The sequence below is a fragment of the Cottoperca gobio genome, chromosome 15 (assembly GCF_900634415.1).
Source record: "Cottoperca gobio chromosome 15, fCotGob3.1, whole genome shotgun sequence".
In the NCBI taxonomy this organism is placed as follows: domain Eukaryota; kingdom Metazoa; phylum Chordata; class Actinopteri; order Perciformes; family Bovichtidae; genus Cottoperca; species Cottoperca gobio.
In genome coordinates this window covers 14,456,550-14,477,411 of record NC_041369.1, presented here as the reverse complement: position 1 = coordinate 14,477,411, position 20,862 = coordinate 14,456,550, and the positions used below count along the sequence as shown (strand labels likewise).

Here is a 20,862-nt window from a genome sequence, read left to right as displayed (position 1 = left end):
AATGTAATACTGAAGTAACATTTTCATGGGACATTTGTGATCACACTTCAAATGAAGGCTAGAAATGTCCTCATGTAAATGTAAACAATAACCAACACTTTGTTTGTATTAATGGTTTAATTATAATAATTTATTAACCAGTATAAAGCAAGTAGCTACATATATATATATATATATATATATATATATATATATATATATATATATATATATATATATATATATATATATATATATATATATATATATATATATATATATATATATATAGACTGTTAGCAATAGAAGTAGGGATAGTGATAGTAGCAGGGACACTAGTGGCAGCAACATCATGGTTGCTATTTGTTGAACTGATTATTTGCAGTGATGATCTGCAGTAAGCACTCCACTCTAAAGGTCTAATGTCGCAGATATTTATTTAATTGCACAACTGACATTAGGTAGGCTACAGCACACTATAATCTCCAAACACACTTAATCAACACTGATGGTGTGCAGATTGAGAGAATCAGTGGTGATTATATCGCAGTGGGCAAATATCCAGATGTATCTCTCCTCATCTTAAAGAGGGGTTATAAAGTCTGCGATTAAAAAGTGTTTAAGTAACTAATTCAACACAAGATATCGTTCTGGATGTGTGGATGACATATCGTGCACTTCACACTCTTACCGTGAAATCCTCTGATTATCTTCAGACCATATGTCCACCATACTGCGGGGCCTGGCCTGGCCTTGGCGAGGCACCGCAGGGTGACGTTTACACCCTGCGGCAGTCGGATGTTGGAGGTCGGGGTGGTGACGGTGGGCCTCACGCACGCCTGCAGCTCTACCTCATGGAAGAACTTGCCCGCCCTAAAGTCCGGCCCTGAGCAGGTCAAGTAGGAGTTCATCAGTATAATCGGGGGGATCAGGGACTTTATGAACTCCACAAAGCCCTTCAAACGACAGTCGCAGAGCCACACGTTGTCGTGGAGCGCGAGGACGACGTTCGGCCCGAAAGAACTCGCATCCCGCTCCTCCGTGCTTTGTAGTTTTTGATAGAGAGGCCAGTTTTGAAAGACCTCCTTCGATATGACCGTAAGCCGATTGAAAGATAAGTCTAAGTAAGTAAGAAGGGGCAAAAACTTTAAAGCATGCTCCGGCAGGACGTCCAGCTGGTTGTGCTTCAGGTCCAGGATCTTCAGGCCCGGCGTGTCCTCGAACGCTGTCCATGGTACTGAACGGAGTTTGTTCCCTTGCAGACGGAGCTCAGTTAAATTCCCCAAACCCTCCAGACCCTTTGAGTTTATCACTGTTATGTCATTGAAGTTCAACCACAAATGTTCTAATGCGGGTGTGTTTGAGAATGCCCCTCTGGGTATTTCAGTGAAACGAGATTTTTCTATTCGTATTTTGGTCATATCTTCTGGAAGGTTCTCTGGTATGGCCCCAAACGCGTTTTCCTCCATACATATGAGCGACCTATGATTAAAGGGAAGAGTTTAAATTAACAGATGGTTACTATGTAGCCTAATGCCCTATAAACATAAATACACTTGGACCACCAATATCAGCTGCAGACCTCCCTATAGCCCGTAGAGCTAAACTTTTTACTTGTATATGCACTTTTCACAACACCATATGTCTTTTAATTTATCTACCGTCACCCACTGACACAGTTAGGTTAAAAATACATCTGCCTTACCTTCCATGACGGTCTTCTACACAGCTGCACCCGCGTAAACATTGAGAATAAGTGTCATACGCCTGGAAGTTAAACAAAGCTATAACCAGCAGGTAACAAATTATGTCCATAGTCCGCGAAAATTCCTAAAGGTGAGGGCTGCATTCGTGTTCAAGACATGTCGTGTGCGGCAGACGAGTGAAGCCTGTTAAGCTTAATCCCTGACGCACCTCGTACTGAACAAGTGGCATCTAATTCTTCAGCGAGACAGGCATGATCAACACCGGGCCAGCAGGTCTGACACACTATGTTTAAGGCACTTTCTGATAAGTCTTTATGAATGGTATGTAATTAATGTTACTTATCATTTACTAAGGCTTTATATATCACTTATATGCCTTTAATAGGAATAGAAAAGTCACCTGACTGGTATGTACCCTTCCTATTTGGTAGTAAAGACGTTAGAAAGATTGACAAGTCATTAATAAATACTTGCAAGTTCCACTCTCTGATCAGGCATCTAGTCTATAGCTGTACAAGTTAATAACTTGATATTACATCAGTTGTTGTTTAGACTGTCTGCATGTTTTTTCAGAAAATAACTGGTCCATTAGATGGTCTTATCGATGAATTGAAGAGAAATGTCCTGCTGGAAAATCTGGATGAATATTTCACAAGCTGACTACCCAAAAGTCGTTTGTATCAGTGGTTTATAACTTATTTATAGGAATTAGAAATGTATTAATTAACATTAAATAAGATATTCCAACTAACAAACTCATAATAGAGGGTGACCTTTCACAAAGTAGAACCCTTAAGTCTTAGACCACCTGAGCGTTGGAAAATCCTGAACTCATTCCTGGAAATGAGTTTGATCAACTAAAATTAAACCAGTCACATAAATTAAATTAAAGCGTAACCTGCATCACCTTTTTCAAATCATTGCTGAATGGAAAACCACTTTGAAAACTGATCAACATGTTGAGGTGAAAGTAGAGATATCAGAACACACAGTACCATATGTATATATAAAAGTTTATTCAACTATATTCAAATAATATCATTGGAATAAATAGATCTACATTTAATGGGATAATGATGCCTCTAGGTGGCACGAAACAGGTACATAAAGATATTTCAGTATGTGTCTCATTGCAGGGAATAGAAATCTTTTTTTTTGCATCATTTCCACCGTATTTACATTGTGTCATAGTTCAGTCCTTTCTGTACTTCTCTCCAGCTCCGGCTTCTCTCCACACACCAGAGTGTTGAACCATGCCTATGTGTATATCTTCTCTGAGAACATATGACAGATATATACAGAGGCACAGACTTAACTGTATATGTAAGTGTACATCATCCAGTACAGTATATACAAATCATACACCTACATATATGGTATAAACAATGGAGTATCTACCGTTGAGTTCCCTTTAAGTCAGATCAGGTTGCAGAGGTTTCTTCACTGGGCCATGTAAGTGAGATGAAATATAGTTTACAATGATTGTTTTACTCTTTCAGCTTTTGACATGTTTTCTCTTACAGGCTTAGTGATCAAAACATTCTTTTAGACATAGAAGCATGAGTGTGTTTGCATGTTGTCTTACTAATAATGCATGGATATATGTACGACAGTCCAGTGAGTAAGAATCATGAAATATTCTACAAACATCTGGCAGAAACAAGTTGAATAAAATGTTAAATAATCCTCTAAACTGATATTTCCATTATAGTGCAGCGTGCAAAAGTCCTTTGATAGAAGTTGGTTCTCTGTGGTGGTGGAGTTGGTGGCATGATCCAGCGAGGAGGGACAGGTGGGGGGGAATCCCAAGGTGTGGGTGTACGGGAGCGTGTGGGAGGGGGACTGACGTCAGGATGTTGCTGAGGGTGAGAGCACGGGTAGTGATGTGGATAAGGATGTGGATGTTGATGGTGATAGGGATGGGGGTGGTGATGGGGATGGGGATTGGGATGGGGACTGGGACTGGGACTGGGACTAGGACTGGGACTGGGACTAGGATTGGGATGAGGATGAGGATTGGGATGAGGATTGGGATGGGGATGAGAATGGGGATGGGGATGGGGATGAGGATTGGGATGAAGATGAGGATTGGGATGAGGATTGGGATGGGGATGAGAATGGGGATGGGGATGGGAATGGGAATGGGAATGCGAATGCGAATGGGGATGGGGATGGGGATGGGGATTGGGATTGGGATTGGGATGGGGATGTGAATGGGAATTAGAGGTCGGACTAAGACGTGGAAGCGGGTGAGTGCGAGGAAGATGCCGTGGCGCAGGAGCCGGAGCTGGAGCATGACGTCAGCAGAAGTACTCGTTAGGTTGTCCCTCTATCTTAGCTGTGGCCTCAGAGTCCAGGCTGGAGCGGGCTGACAGCAACCTATTGGACTCCTCTGGGTTCTGTCTGTTCAAATACTCGCCCTCGAGCCCTTTGGCCTTCGTGCCGGGCGACAGTGTTTCAAAGGTCACATATGAATCTTGGATGTCCTTGGATTTCTTTCCCCAGTACTTCTGAATGCGTCTCTTCAGAGCCCCACAGCACACAATGACAGTGAGCGGAACCGCGATGATACAGGCCACCGTGATCACAATCACATTAATCAGCCTCTGGGTCCCAGTGGCACTGGCTGCTTCATCAGTGGAAAAGATGACACACTGCTCCTTCTTGGGGATCAGCCCCCTCACACACACACAGGCAATATACTTGGTCCTGGGCACCAACCCATTGATGGTCACACGGTTCTGCCCCGCCCCAACATTGATCTTTCTCATGTCTCTCTCTCCAAACACTGCATACAGCACACTAAATGCTGTTGTATTCTTGGCCTTAGGGGCTCTCCAGTTCAAATAAATTGTATTGTCTGTGTCCCCCACCACCTTTACTGAGCGGACCACCCTGTCCGGGTCCTGCTGCAGTAACGACGTGTTGGCCGCCAGGTTGCTTAGATTAGTCTTCTCCAGATCCAGCAGTGCATCTGGGTTGGAGGAGGTGGCAGGCCCTGGGGTGGCTCTTTCAGCCAGGCTGTAACTGGCTAGTCCAGGACCAGGACCAAGACCAGGTGGAAGGCCTGGATCCAGGACAGGCAGGGATGAAGGGGTGGAGGTTGGAACCACATATCTAGCCACCAGTTTCTCCTGGTAGGCAGCTTTGCCCATCGGGTTGGGTTTCTTGACTTTGGATTTCTTGTCGTTGCTGGTTTGATTCCCCTCTAGTTTTGGTGAGTTAGAGACAACGAGAGAAATGACAGCTTCAGCGTTCCCTGCATAGTTAGTGGCTTTGCAGATGTATTTCCCCGAATCCCGATAGGACACAGCTGGGACACTGAGGATGGACCAGGTGATTCCCTCCTTTGAGGTTTCCTGCAGGACTGTGGTGGCAGAGAGGGAAGAATATGGATAAAAAAGAACATTTAAATATGATGTGGCATATGAGAAATTCCCCCTTGAATCAGGTGATTTCACAATGTTGATCATCAGCAGTGGTGCATAACTGTGTGTTGTAGACACAGATGTCAGTCAGACTTACAACCTTACTATCTCCGCTGGTAGTTTTCTGTTTAATTAACAGCAGCAGTGCATACAACAGCATCTTATCTAAGGCACAACACATAGAAAGACCCTGACGCCGCAGACTCACCTGTTCCATTAAGGAGCCGCCCATCGGCCTTGCGCCATGTCAGGTCTGGGATGGGAACTCCAATGGTCCCACAGCGGAGCAGCACATTGTTCCCAACAGCACTCCGGACTCGTGCCACAGCTGTGTGTATACGTGGGAGCTGACAGCGCCGCAGCTCTGCGTCACTGAACAAGACCCCTGATACACTCTCCGGGGCTGAACACCGGAGCCTTGTGTCAATGAATGCCACCGAAAGAGTCGGAGACTTCTGGAACTGGACCAGGTCGTAGAGCCGACAGTCACACACCCAGGGGTTGTCATGGAGACCTGAGGGCATAAGTGAGATAAGTGAGGCTACAGGAGGAAGACGAGCGTCCAGCTGTGTGCAAAGTGATAGACCGGCCTGCAGATGGCCGGTGTGGATGTTAGGATGCTAATCCTGTAAGAGGATTAACATTTAATTCATACTACAACGGCAATGATGATGATGATGATGATGATGATGATGATGATGATGATGATGATGATGATGATGATGATGATGATGATGATGATGATGATGGTAGTCTGGTGATCAAGGTCAGGTCAGCAGTCTTTCCACCATCCTGTGCTGACTGTTCTGAGTTTAAGAATGGGTTAAACACAGAAGATGAGTAAGTGTAAAATGAATTTTGTTTTTCTCACAAGCACACACACACACACACACACACCACACACACACACACACACACACACACACACACACACACACACACACACACACACACACACACACACACACACACACACACACAGGTAGATATGTACAGTATTTGTCAACAATGATACCTTCTCCTATGAAGATATAATTGAAATGATTACGATTGTTTTTTTTTTGTGCTATTTTGCCATTCATTGTCTGCTTATACACCAGCTTCCATTCATGGGTGTCCACAGAAAGAGTTAGAATTGTTGACAAATACAATAACAAACACTTATATATATATATATATATATATACACTTATATATATATACCATATATTGAATGTGTATATTCGGCCTAAAGGTGCAACTAAAAAAAAGGTTGCGTTAAAATAAAGTCTTTGAATGCTGAATATGTTACATCGTTTTTCCAAAGCACGTGACGTCTTCAAATATTAATGGGGCCATTTTTATTAATGATTGCCGACCATGCCCTACCATACATCAAATGGTGTGTTGCTTAGCAACTGTTCTGACCGGCTGCTGTTCAAGAATGTTGCTTTGCGCAAAATTAATTAAAACTCTTCCTTTACGCACAGTGTTTAACAGCGTGATTTGGTATTTTGAAATGAGGCAGGCATGAACCACGACTGAAGGTTTGGGTGAGAACCTTACCAAGTATCATTTTGGAGCTCTCTGGCCCTTGCACAGGTTTTACTACCAGCCAGGTGGACAGCACCTCTACCGGCAGGGTCAGCAGGCTGTTGCTGGACAGATCCAGGTAGGTGAGGTTCTTGATATAAGTGGTGGCCTCCGCTGGCAGCGAGGTGAGCTGGTTGTTGTGCAAATCGAGAAGTCTGAGACTTGGCATATCCATCAGAGATTCCCAGGGAAAGGCGGTGAGGGCGTTCCCGTCCAGACGAAGCTCTTCCAGATTGAGCAGTCCCTGGAAACTGTCCGGGCTCAAGGCGGACAGCGCGTTGAAAGACATCCACAGGAATTCCAGACTGGAGAGGTAGTTGAAGGCTTCGCTTGGTATCCGCTGGATGGCCGTCTTCTCGATCCGCAGCTTGGACGTGTCAACAGGAAACCCGACAGGCACAAGAGTTATCTCGGGATCATTGCAAATCACGCTCCTAAAAGAGAGACATCATAGGTTAAAGTGTGTTCACCTCTAAATCATCCTTCACAAATGTAATGACATTTTACAATGTAACAAAGTAAAGTGTTTGGATTAAACAGTATTTTGAAGTCTACAGGATACAAACATATGTGGGAAATTCACAAGCAGCAAAAAATGCTGTGGCTAATAATTCTGGAGAAAAAAAAGATTTCCCAATCCATCCTAACTCGCAAAAAATGCATTGATGGGGAGGTTGAAAGTGCCTTTGAGAGATAATCCTGCATTAAATAAAATTGGACCGACATGCACTCCCTAAATTATCTTTTGTACACGTGTTCACCTCTATGCAAACATCTGTCCTCATATGAGTAGACATGTCCCTCTAAAAGGATGCGTCTGAGCGCACAAACCAGAACATTTTATTTATTTTTGTGTTTTTGATATAAAATCATTTTCATTTGGACATCCTCCTTACCTGGCCTTTGATCCATCACTCAGGTTGTGGTAAAAACAGCTGCACTGCGATGGGCACGAACTCACTGGGGAGAAAAGTTCACCTGTGGCAAAGTAGAGCCCCAGGAGCAGGACGAGGAACATTTTGGCCCTCTTTTACGCATACGCAGCTTGCCTACATGCGCCCAGTTTGCGCCCACTGAAGTCAAACAGACTTGCTTTTTACTCTCATTTACAGAAATATCATCCGCATGGCTTTATCCCACCGCTTCGCTGTCCCATAGTGATCCGACTGCTATGAGTCCCGAGATAAAAAGGATAGACAAGGATTAGCGAAAGGACTGGCGTTCTTTTCATTTGGATGCGTATTGCATCCCGGAATCCGATAGGCTGCGCAGAGACGTCCCTATTTATTATCACAGAAAAACACTTCCGAAATGGTCATAATCCACTGTGATGTTTGGATTTTTTTATTTCGCTCAAATGTAGTTTGTTCATTTGAGCCCTGCCGTGACTGTTAATCTGTAAATGGACAGCGCTGTGTTTTACCACAAGGTGGCCCCTATATCATTGCCTGTGGCTCCTACCTTGGGGCTTTTGCACCCAACAGATGCTTACTTAACATTTTCTAAATCTACCATATTTTTGATATTTTTACAACACAGCAACTAATATCACTGCAGTTAGAAGACAGAACGTTGAATTTAAGTAATATTCAAATACAGTACAGTCATGATTAATGTACTAAAAGTCTGCTATTGCTGTACTACCAATGTACTTAGTATTCTAATGTATTAAATAACTGCTACTGGAGATATACTAAAACCATTTAGTGTACTTGACTGTACTATTTTGCGACTGCACTTAAATATAGTATAAAGTACAATTTTATTTCTTACTGATTAATACTTTTTTTGAAATGACTTCCAAAGTCATTTATAATGTAGTATCCACACATTGTTATTGTATAATAAATATGTATTCCTCTTATTAATAAGTGTATTAATAGTTATCTGAAAAGTGGCTTAAAATATACTTTGATTTAAAAAAAAAAAATGTAATACAGCATATAATAGCACACTTTAGTACATTAATCAAGTGCTTTGAGAAATATATCAAGTATACTATTTTACCTGGGCATTCATCAACAAGAAACAAATAATCATTTTCTAAATTGACATCATTAAATAAAAAGAATAAGTAATAAAGAAAAAGACTACAATGGTAAGGAAAGTATGTTTAATCCGTGTGAATTCAAGAGACTCACAGTGACCTTTAGATTTCACCTCAGTAATCTATTTGGAGTCCCACAGTACAACTGGAAAATACCTCCAATTGTAGAGCTTTTGTTTTACAATGTAGGTAAATACAACTTAGGTTATTTGGCACCAGTTCCTTTGTTCCCCCTTGTATTTCATCACGCAGGAAGTTCAGTGTTACACTTGGCTGGCATTGCAAAGTGTGCCGACTCTGGCCTTAAGAGATGGAGTAACACAGGCCTTTAATGTGTGTGAACTACTTGGCAGCAAGAACCCACTTAACATCTGATTCACATTTACCCTCAAAGCAAGGCCCAAGGTTTTAGTACACAACAAAAAGTGTTATTATTATTATTAAATCCTATAGATCAATAGAGACAATAAGTGTTACTGACTTGTGTGCAACATACTGATATATTAAAGTCTCCCTTTTTCCATCCTAAGTATTCGCCGTTTATTTTTAGATGTATTGCACTCCTTAACCTTTTGTATTAAATCCCTCTGAGTCACAGGTTGCTCAGTACGTATGGTTTTACAACGGTGCAGGTCTGTACTGAGGCTAAACTTGTTGAGCAATCACGTTCCCTCATGTTGAAAAACTTAAACATTGCACTGCAAGTAGTTAATCTGATTTACTGAAGCCAATAAATAAAGGTTCCCTTTTACATTGTATGTACTTTATTTAAAGAGTGCATTGTCATTCTTACTGTGCAAAACATATTTTTAGAAAAGATATACTCAAGTAACATTAGAATGAATTTCTGGACTGGTCATACAATATCATTACTGGGCTAAAATGAAGCAATTGAATTTAAGAGTTTGCTTTAGTGGTGCACAACTATCTTCAGCAGAAAAAGTAAGCTAAAAACATCCAAATACTATTGTATAGATAGATGATAGATAGATGATAGATAGATAGATAGATAGATAGATACAATAAATATATTCAATCGTGACCATTTTGCATTTCCATATCATTTAGCACTTTTCAGACATTTTACATTTATTTCCCAAGATTTCTGATCTTATAATCCTGAGTGTGAGAAAATCTTCAGCCACACAATGTCAGGATTGTGTCCCCTCTATCCCTGTGGCATGAAAAGCTGCATATGATGTTGCAACAGAAACATGATAAATCCATTGAAGGCCGGGGATGATGGCTGGATTTCATGTCATTCATGTAAAGCTGAATACACAGCCTTTTATTTTACGTCACATCTTTTCATCTCATCACACAGGAAATCACAGACTGAATCCAGTTTCTGTTGACACATATTGTGTCTGGAGTTCCAAAAGTGCAATTTTCTTTTGCCCTCTTTTATTTCATGCAGATGCCGTATTAGTTTAATCCCTTGAGGTCAGTGTGTGTGTATCAAAAATTATATTTCCTACAACAACAACAACAAAAAAGTCCACAAAACGAAAGTCCTGCCATATGGGACAAAAGATGATTAAAGATACAGATCAGCAGTATTCACATAGATCCTCTGTATTGTCACAATAATCACTTTGTGTCATCAATCAGCAAATGGGAAGGGTTACTAACCTATAATGAATTGAAATACAACACATATATTTAATTTGTATATAAACTGTGCATAAGCTAAAATGTATTGATGTGCTGGAAATCTGGAAGTGATAAATCCTTTATTGTATGCGGATGAGACAACACTTTTTCTTTACACTTATTCACATGTATATCTTTAACGCTGTAGCCTCTGGATGTAACATTAATCAAACACTCATGCACAGCCTTTGGCGATAACATGGAAGTCTAAGAATAATGGGGTTATTCTTGTTTGTAGAGATACATCTTTTGATATAGTGGTTGGAGGGCTTTGTTTCTTCTTAGATGTGAGTGTAGCTCTGATTGGCAGCAGGCTGGACGTCTGCAGACACCTGTTGTGTCTCCTTAAAGCGACGCAGAGCTGTGGGCTGCATCAGACTCGTCGCCTCGTCCTTTGACATCAGCAGCGGCTGCATCCTCACCGGGACGCGGAGACACAAAGGCTTGTTGTGTAACTAATTGAGGGCTTATGTGTTTGCGGTGGACAAATACGCATTAAGGATTGCGGTTTGTGTGGTTATGTTCATTAAGACATTCCTGCACGGATTGGGGCGACAGAGAGTGGGGGGCTTTACATAATAATACTGTGCATGCTTTTCACGTGAAATGCCCCTTTAAAAGCAGGCTTCCTTCAGCCACATAGAGGCACATAGTAAACGAGCGGATTGGGAGGAGTGAAAAGTCTGTCAGCTGCACTTTGTTGTGTCAATTCGGATTCAGGATGGTCTCGTCGTACCCTTTACCGGAAGGCTTCTCCGACTTCGATGTGTTTTCCCTGGGAACTTGTCTGCTGGTGGAGGGTGAGTGATTTTGTTCTGTGTTGGAAATCAGCCATAAATACTGCGAGGCTGCTCCCGCTGTGTAATTTTAACCTATGACAGGACCTGACGCCACCCGGTCACTGACAGTATGTTGTTGTGGGACGCAGGGTCTGTTCTATTTAAACTTGCAAATTATTTCACGTATAGTCTGTAAACAAAACCATGCCTGTGATGTTTGAAATGAGCATGTTTATGAAATGTCACGGTGCTGCATGTGGCGCTAAAAACATCGTTGTGTGTGCACGCACTGATTTCCATCCATCGCCACATACTGTCTTCATTCATGATTGTTTATTTATGTTCCCCTAAAGGCATGCTGGGCTTCTTTCTAAATGCGGTGACAATCGTTGCTTTCCTGAAAGTGAGAGAGCTGAGGACCCCAAGCAATTTCCTTGTGTTCAGTTTAGCGATGGCTGATATTGGCATCTCAATGAACGCCACCGTCGCAGCCTTCTCCAGCTTCCTGAGGTGAGTGATGTAACCACCCCCTTTCATAATAAATACCAAGGTCCGACCAAATGTGGCCAAATTAAATTTAATGTGCAAATAATACCTGGCTACCTGTCCACGAGATGATTAATCTACACGAAGCTGTATAATCGATACAGGGAGGAACAATCAGGGCTGGAGAGTGGAGGAGGAGCGGTCAATACACTCGTAATGTGCACTGCAGGAGATTTTCAAGCTGTAATAAGGAAATGAGAGATGCAGCTCTCAGTGTTCATGAATCTAGGGATTATAAATATTATTATTGTTATTACTATTATTATTTTAAATATAGACCCATATTCTGAATTAAGCAAATTGATTGATTGCTTCCATCCGTGTGTGTGGTCAAGAACATAACCTGTTTTAGCTCAATTTTACTAACTATTTTATGATTAATATATTCATCTCATTATGAACACCTCTGTCTCCAGGTACTGGCCTTATGGTTCTGACGGATGCCAGACTCACGGTTTCCATGGCTTTATTACAGCTCTTTCCAGCATCCACTTCATAGCCGCCATTGCCTGGGACAGATACCACCAGTACTGCACGAGTAAGTCAACACCTACCATGTCCCCTGCTCTGTAGGAAATGCAGAATTACAAACAAATGCGTTCTACTTTTCCCTCCCCCCGTGAAACACAGGCTCTTACACACACACACACACACACACACACACACACACACACACACACACACACACACACACACACACGCAACATCCAAGAACACTGAGCAGATTTTTGTTCTTGGTCTCCAGCTGATCTTAAGACCTCCTGCTATTCTGAAGAGGCCAGCTGGTCAACAAGTCAAATCAAATCAAATCAAATTTATTTATATAGCCCAATATCACAAATTACACATTTGTCTCAGTGTGCTTTACAGACTGTACAGGTTACGACACCCTCTGTCCTTAGACCCTCGCATTCGCACAAGGAAAAACTTCCTAAAAGAAACCCCATAAGTTAAAGGGAGGGAAATGGAAGAAACCTCAGGGAGAGCAACTGAGGAGGGATCCCTCTCCCAGGACGGACAGACGTGCAATAGATGTCGTGTGTACAGGATAAACAACATAGTACAAATACAACATTTGACAGGACAAGTGGCCTGTTGTCTTTAAATTTGCCACAGGCTGTTCTCACACCATAGCGAAATAATGACCAAATATCCTGTGAAGATAACAAACAGTGTTATAAGCAGATCAGCACATACTGCTAACACTGCAACCTGGGAGTGTTCAGTAGAAACCCTTTTCTTTTTATGGTGAGGAATAAAAACAGCTTTAGTGCTATTTTTAGACATCGTTAATAGGAGGATACAAGGGAAAGAGGAAGTGACTTAACACCTGACCAGCAGTTTACACCATTTTCTGTGCTTTTTAGATAGCTAGTTACTCTGGTTTTAACACATACAAGCAAAGTGCTTTGGCAGTAGTGTGACCTTTATTGGAGGTGTTAGAGACAGTAATGATGAATGTTTCCAGGGACAAAGCTGCAGTGGAGCAGCGCCATCACTCTGGCTGTATTTGTCTGGCTCTTCACTGCCTTCTGGTCTGCTATGCCACTCATTGGCTGGGGAGAGTACGACTACGAGCCCCTGAGGACCTGCTGCACTCTGGACTACACTAAAGGAGACAGGTGTTGTATACACACACACACTCTCTTCACAATGCAGTCCAGATAAACACTGATGTCTTTGCATTCTCCATCTTTCACTGAGAGTAGTCGATACTGATTTTATAGCCTTTTATGCATTTTTCTCTCCACAGAAACTACGTGTCTTACTTGATCCCAATGTCCATCTTCAACATGGCCATCCAGGTGTTTGTGGTCATGTCCTCTTACCAGGCCATTGCACAGAAATTCAAGAAGACTGGCAACAACAAAGTAAGTAAAAAAGAAAAAAAGAAAACACAGACTAAACCCAACAACATAGGATCAGAAGTATAAAGTGATACGTAGTGATATGGAGATTTAAAATTCAAGTTGGCATAGCAATTTTATGTAACATGGAGACAGACTGGTTCTGTTTCGTTTCAGTTCAAACACAAATTTAAACACATGCTTGATGCAGATGAATTCAGAAATGACTGTGAAATCCAAGACACTGGTAGTTGTAAGTAACAAAGCAGTTATAACTAATGCAGAAACAAATATGGAATCCACTTTGCTTTGAAGTCACCCAGTGGTGGGTGCATTTACTCAAGTACTGGACTTAGGTGCACATTTTACCTACTTATAAACTTATTCTATTATTTTCATGTCACTTTCTAGTTCTACTCCACTACATTAATTAATATTGTACTGTTTACGGCACTACATTTACCTGACAGATTTAGTTACTAGTTTGTTTACGTATTAAGACTTTTGCATTCAAAACATATGAAAAGCTTATAAAATTTGTTTCTTTTCCTTTTAATTATTTTGATTTATTTTTAATAATCAGGAATTTTTACAGTTGGTTGGACAAAACAATCATTGTGAATATGTCACTTTGGACTATGACAATTTGTGATTACAGTTTTTACAAACCAAACAATCACTAGATTAATAGAGAAAATAATCATCAGATTAATCCATAGTGAAAATAATCATTAGTTGCATTGTGATTCAAAATAGTTAAAATAAGCTCCACCTAAACAAACGGCTTTAACATTAATGCATGAATAATAATAATAATAATAATAATAATAATAATAATAATAATAATAATAATAATAATAATAATAATAATAATATAATAATAATAATAATAATAATAATAATAATAATAATAATAATAATAATAATAATAATAATAATAATAATAATAATAATAATAATATAATAATAATAATAATAATATAATAATAATAATAATATAATAATAATAATAATAATAATAATAATAATAATAATAATAATAATAATAATAATAGGCTATAACAGTCACAGGGGCTATTTTTCTTTTTTCACTTTTACTACATTCTCCTGATTATACTTACATGCTTTTACTTAAGTAGCATTTTCAGAGTAGGACTTTTGCTTGAAATAGAGGAATTGTACAGTGTGGTATCAGTACTTTATACTTTTACCTAAATAAAGAATCGGAAGACTTCCTGAACCACTTCCCATTGTAAGAGGATTCTCCCTATATTGACATCTATTTCATCTCTTCCTGGTGTATGCACGTGAAGCAACTTCCACACGCGGGCCTTATTCAGAGTGACACAACAGACAATGAATGGCGAGAATGCAGGTTGTGACATATATAGGTCATTGCCAAAGGAGGAAGACCGAGTGCTTCAGTTGGGAATGTGGACGATAGCTGGTGCGTGGTGAAAAGAACAATGTATCTGTGAATGGCCACTTCAATAGTGGAGTTCCTCAGGGGCTGAATCAGGTTGCCTCACTTTATGTTGCATAAGCCCATTACTCACAGTCATCTGAGTTGGCTGGAGACGCTTTCATTACATGCACAAAGTACAGAGTACAGACACCAAGCTCTCCAACAGAGCAATTCAATTATGTAATGTATGTCATGTTATGTATAGTCGCACACTGTATGCCATAAGGACCTGGAGGGATATACTGTCCAGACGTGTCCTATGGCCAAAGAAAGGGGTGAGAAGTTGTGTTTGATGTTGCTTTATAAATATCCTCAAATGCTTCTCAGGCCAGGACCCCCTCAGTCAGAACAAATGTGTGCAGTGCAGCCGAACTTTGTTCAAACCTGCTTTATTTTAAGTTCAAGTAGAAATGCCAACGTTTCAAATGTGCCAAATGTATATAAAATGATACACAGGATATCTAGAATATAGCCAGCGCAGCCATAAAAACAGGATGTTGAGGGTTTGAATATTTCACTTAGTGTAAAGATCATATCACTTCAATGCAGAGTTGAAACAAGCTGAAACAAATATATGATACTGTCAGACAGTGTGGCATAAAAATGATTTGTCCAAACTTAAAGCTAATTAAGAGGCTAACCTGTATGTTAAGGGGTTAAATTTGACATTGAATGTGTTCATTTAGACTCAGAATAATGCCCACTTGACCCCTGGATTATCCGGTACTCGCTTGCTGTTTTTGCTTTCTAGCTGAGCATGAATGGCCTGAACACAGACACTGTTTTTCTCTCAGACATTATCCCAGGCGTGTGACTGCACCTCATGACTAAAGGCATTTTTGTTTCCTTCACTCCCCGTGGTTGATCGGGAACTCATTTCATGTTTATTTCTTCTGCTCTGCCTCTCTCTACCCTTTACCCTCTGTAGTTCAACCCCAACACTCCGCTCAAGACCATGCTGCTCTGCTGGGGCCCCTACGGCCTCCTGGCTTTCTACGCCGCTGTGGAGAACGCCAACCTGGTTTCCCCCAAGCTCAGGATGGTGAGGACAGCTGCCACATGCATGCACACAAACATCCTAGAACTTCGCTAGACACACATATATATTGTGAAATATCCTAAATGTTAAAATCCCTATGTGTGGAATTGTGAAGATTTCTGACTTTGGCGCCCCCTGTGGTAGTATCAAGAAATGCACTGTGGAAGACAGCAATGTGTGCTGCCATCTCTCCACATACATACACACACATACATAGAGCGCACCAATTTTCATGGGCTTTTTCTTATTTTTCTGCAAAACAAAATTATAATAATTAAATCATAAAGATTATACACATGGTGGATTTAAATTATTAATGCTGCTTGATAATTACATTTTAAAGCATTAACAACCTTGTCCTCTCTCTGCAGATGGCTCCAATCCTGGCTAAGACCTCTCCGATCTTCAATGTCTTCCTGTATGCTTTGGGAAATGAGAACTACAGAGGAGGCATCTGGCAGTTCCTCACCGGGGAAAAGATTGAAGTTCCTCAAATTGAGAACAAGTCCAAATAAACTAAGCATGCAATAATTACACACTTACTGTCCTGGTGTTTTCTCACAGGTACCTATGTTTCTGTCTGTTAGTGTATGTGCATGTGTTGTGTCTTGAACAGTGGTAGCCATTGTCCCTTGTAAACATCTGTCCGGGATAAGTTGTCCTTTGTTTCTCGAGTTTTGTTTTGTAAAAGAAATTGGCACAGTGCAGAAAAAAAAACAAGTTGCTGAAAAGTGTCAAAAGATTCCTCTTGGGAGGGACTACTAAGTAGTATTATTTCATTGTATCACGTAAATGCAACAAAAAAACATTGGCTTGGCTACTTCTGCAACAAACACAGGATGTATCTGGTGGAAGTTAATGTGATTTCTCTCATTAAGTAGGGACGATTTTCATTTTGAGTTAATTTTAAGCAATGTTTTCTGTAAACTGACGTCATTCATGATGTCCAAATGTTTTTGTAGTTTCAAGATTGATTTAAAATATAAACCGTCCTACAAAGAAATTAATATCAGCAGCTTCAAATCAAATAGACTAACAGCTAACAGAGGATTCATGTCGCAGATTTATGAATCTTTGACCTCTCTGGGCGTCCTTCCTTGTTTATTGCGCCTGTCAATGAAATGTGAAAGTGTGTGCATGACACTCTCGTCATGCGACGTACGATCGTGAGTGACCTCTGTATCCAGAGTAGAACTGAACTAATCCTCTAAACAAGAGGACCATTCTTCAATACACAGCCCCCACGACCAGTTGGAGATTAGTCGTGGCTTTAGATTAACTGGACATGCTTCTGGCCAGCATATGAAATAAAGACAGAAGTCTGTGTGACATTTAAATAGAGAAATAAGAGAACTCAGAATAAGTTTTTGGTATTTAATTAAAAAATAATATTAAATGTATATTCCTGGTTTAGATAAGGCTATAAAATGTAATTATCTACGGCGGCTCCTTTATGTTTGTGAAATTCCTTCTATGACTGAGCCTTAGACTAGATTAGTATTTAATTTATATATTTAATTATAATTATAATTATGAATACAAATATTGTGTTTTTTCGCATATGATTATGTTTACTTACAAACATTATTAAACAGCATTACTTTGACATCTCTTTGAAATGTATTGTTTAACCACAGCGTTAGACAATACACAATAACATACTGGTTATCATATAATCAATATTCTTACAGTAGGTTTCAAAAACCAAGTAGTCCACTCTCTGTTTGAATGTAGCATACATTATGATTTTAGTGACAGGATAATAAGGAATGTTATCAACATGTGACACATTTTGTCACAACCTTTAGTTATATGGGAAACTTCAGCAGATCCCGTTGCTATATAATGACACATCACAATGTAAATCCTCAAAAGCACAAACAGGCCCATTCACAACTGAATTTCCTCTGTAAACGGATAAATGGCAAAAAGATTAGTTAGTGTTGAACCCCAGATGTTAGGAGCCCAGATATGCAATTATTAAATACTGTACGATGTCGTTATATATATATTTGCTGTAGTTATTGGTCCCTATGAACCCTGTAAACCTCATTTTGCTTTTCTAAATAAAAGAAATTCTGTCCAATTGCGGTTTATAATTTACAGAAATGATCTGTGATTAACTTAAAACAATAACTACTTGTAAAACATCCAGCAATTATTGGATCATTAATAAAGGAAGTTTAGACTCTTTGTCTTTTTGTGGTTTTTTTTGTATTATTCACTGTATAAAAAAAAAGCAGTGGGATTTATCTCTTCCGCATATAACCCACTATTACTAAAAAAGATAATGCTTTAAAATATCCACAGTGCTACTGACAGTTAACATGATACTTATATGTGCAGTGGTGGAAAGTGTAGATTTAATACATTAAAACATGTATTAAATATGTATAATGAGTACTTACATATTTTTAGTATTTGTAGTATGTATTGATTTTACTCAAGTAAAGGTTTTAAATGCATTACCTTTACTTGTAACAGAGCGTTTCTACACTAGTTTTACTTAATTAAAGAGTCTTTCCACCACTGCATTTGTGTCAGTGCAATTACAGAGAAGTAGAAGTTCAACACGCATGATAAAGATAACACCCAGAGGTCACAACATACAGTAGAAGCTCCCAGTTGGGTTTTCTAAGCAGATTAATTGACGACAGCCTGTCAGTGGAGCAGGTTGTTGCATAACAATGCAGTGATGACGAATGTGCAGTAGGCAAACCCGACCCCTGTTGTCATCAGCATCATTCTCATTTATTGCAGCTAATTCAGTCATCCACAGGGAAAACACTGCGCATTAGACATTTTAGATGTCATGGAATTCTCTCTTGGATTCAATTTGCTACATGCATCCGTCGTGAGCAGATTATTGTCATTGTAATCAATATAAAACTTCCATCAGACCCTTCATGACATGAACATCAAAGTCCCCAGACACTGATGGACATATGGAGCTGTCATCTGGTGGAAAGAGTTACTTTGACCCCACGTCCTAAACCGCTGCAGACAGACATGATCAACTGCCAACACAAATGCATTTTTAGAGTTTCAAGGAACACTTTGCAATAAATATTTAGAAAAATAAATACCTGATACATTAGTGGAAGGTATCACTTCGCTGTAATAAAAAATACTTTTTCTCTCCTCATAGTTTATAAGTATCCAAAAATGGTTTGTCATCATAGATGATGTTCACAGATTAATTATTTAAACCCCACAATTCCAGAGATTTACGTCAAATAACTGCTGGATTATGTTATAGTTTGAATCCTAATGTCTGGCAGAAGACCACAGTTTGCTTTTTGTCCCCCCCCCCCCCCCCTCCCCTCCCTCTCTTACAATCAAACATATTCAGGTATTTAGAGTCCACTGAGGATTATGTCTGGTCGACCAATGAAGTTTTCATATGGGATTTTGAGAGGATTATACGGCAACATGACCACGAGCGCAGGAGAAAGAGTGAGTGAAGACTGTTCCAGAGTGAATGAAGAAGATAAATGAATCAGCATTCTCCGGCGCAATGAGGGAGAAAACAACCAGGAATAATCTGGAGGCTGATGAGGATGCTTTTAACACTAGATAATACTGGTATCCCCAATCAACAACAAGCAACAGATCATGTGATGTTTGTATAAATGCTCCGTGCACAATCACCCTTGCAATAAGTAAGTGAATTATCAATTGTAGGTTGAGAGAAAAAGCTGACACAGGAAGTAAATAACATGCAGTTAACTTGTACTAATGTAATGTTATACTGACTGTTAAACAGCTGTGGGTAGTCAGAGGATAGACACAGCACATGTTTAATACACACACTGTGGGAATAAAGCTAGTGTTTCAGATCAGGGCTGCATACTCTACCTCGTCTTTTAAATCACGTTTAAAATTTTGTTGATTTCTTTTTATGTTTTATGTAATTTTTGGTTGTTTTACTATATGTAATATATTATGTGTTTAGTTTTTACATTCTCTTTGTGTTTTTGTTATATGTTCTGTCTTTATTGTGAAGCACTTTGTAACTTTGTTTTGGAAGGTGATAAATAAATAAAATGTGTTGTTATAGTTATTATTATTATTATTATTATTATTATTATTATTATTATTATTATTATTATTATTATTATTATATTATCTTTATGGTAACTGTAACAAACCACATGCTAAACACAAACAAACCTGAATAATAGAATTTTAACCAAACAAAGACGCATGGTTTGAGATTAGGAAAGACCCAGAGTCCTAATAACAAAAGTAAAAATGTTTGCATGAATTTTGCTTGTTAAAATAAACTTTAACATTTTGTTGGAAGCTAGGAATTAATAATTGTTTCTCTTTTAAACAAGACCAACAGTCAATACAAGCGGCTACTGAGGCTAAAGCCAAGTTAACGTCAGCATGATAGCCTGCTGATGCTTAGAGGGTGTAAAGTTTGCAATCTTAGTTTAGCATTGATGCGAATGTCATTAATGTCTTTATGTTGTATATCTATATTATGAAATGACAACTTTCTGTACTCAGATAGATGACTTGATGATACATTTTAAAAGATGCAACTCAAAAAAAGCAAAGATAATATAAAATAAGAAAAACGTTGCAACTATTCCTACTTTCCCAAACCGGCCTTATTCTCTTTGTGTGCAGAATCCCTTTGCTGCTCAGCGAGCGGTGGCACAAAAAGAATCAACCCTCCAACCTGGAGCTGTATCATTTTTAGCCAATTCAACACCACTCCCTCTGAATCACCATTTATGGTCGAGCCAGACTGTGACTGCAACGCCTCATGATCGACTTCAGGCCCAGCCGA

At 39.6% G+C, this 20,862-nt stretch overlaps 3 protein-coding genes across 3 annotated transcripts in view; 1 reads left to right on the top strand and 2 right to left on the bottom strand.

Moving 5' to 3' along the window:
* lrit2 (leucine-rich repeat, immunoglobulin-like and transmembrane domains 2) overlaps positions 1-3,981 on the bottom strand; it is a 5,779-nt gene extending 1,798 nt beyond the window's left edge. Inside the window, exons 1-3 of the mRNA XM_029450229.1 lie at positions 3,508-3,981; positions 1,685-1,746; positions 671-1,461 (exon numbers count right to left, since the gene is read on the bottom strand). Coding sequence (XP_029306089.1) covers positions 671-1,461; positions 1,685-1,746; positions 3,508-3,981 — 1,327 coding nt within the window. The remainder of the gene's footprint in view (positions 1-670; positions 1,462-1,684; positions 1,747-3,507) is intronic.
* A 4-nt stretch (positions 3,982-3,985) lies between these two features.
* lrit1a (leucine-rich repeat, immunoglobulin-like and transmembrane domains 1a) lies at positions 3,986-7,703 on the bottom strand. Its single transcript, XM_029450304.1, has 4 exons — positions 7,582-7,703; positions 6,659-7,119; positions 5,322-5,627; positions 3,986-5,052 (listed from the first exon to the last, which is right to left on the bottom strand). Exons 1-4 carry the CDS (start codon positions 7,701-7,703, stop codon positions 3,986-3,988), a joined length of 1,956 nt encoding a protein of 651 aa, XP_029306164.1.
* Positions 7,704-10,791: 3,088 nt separating this feature from the next.
* On the top strand, positions 10,792-18,248 carry rgra (retinal G protein coupled receptor a). Its single transcript, XM_029450044.1, has 7 exons — positions 10,792-11,185; positions 11,518-11,674; positions 12,127-12,248; positions 13,179-13,332; positions 13,464-13,581; positions 15,951-16,064; positions 16,433-18,248. The coding sequence occupies exons 1-7, from the start codon at positions 11,107-11,109 to the stop codon at positions 16,574-16,576; spliced, it is 888 nt and encodes a 295-aa protein (XP_029305904.1). The 5' UTR covers positions 10,792-11,106; the 3' UTR covers positions 16,577-18,248.
* Positions 18,249-20,862: the final 2,614 nt, after the last annotated feature.

Bases quoted from the DNA above. Each gene is read 5' to 3' on its own strand.
- lrit1a (XM_029450304.1), bottom strand. From the start codon at position 7,703: ATGTTCCTCGTCCTGCTCCTGGGGCTCTACTTTGCCACAGGTGAACTT. The intron at 7,120-7,581 runs GTAAGGAGGATG...TCTCTCTTTTAG, and splicing joins AGTGATGGATCAAAGGCCAG to GAGCGTGATTTGCAATGATC. The intron at 5,053-5,321 runs GTGAGTCTGCGG...CTGCCACCACAG, and splicing joins GCGGCTCCTTAATGGAACAG to TCCTGCAGGAAACCTCAAAG.
- rgra (XM_029450044.1), top strand. From the start codon at position 11,107: ATGGTCTCGTCGTACCCTTTACCGGAAGGCTTCTCCGACTTCGATGTG. The intron at 13,333-13,463 runs GTGTTGTATACA...TTCTCTCCACAG, and splicing joins GACTACACTAAAGGAGACAG to AAACTACGTGTCTTACTTGA. The intron at 16,065-16,432 runs GTGAGGACAGCT...CTCTCTCTGCAG, and splicing joins TTTCCCCCAAGCTCAGGATG to ATGGCTCCAATCCTGGCTAA.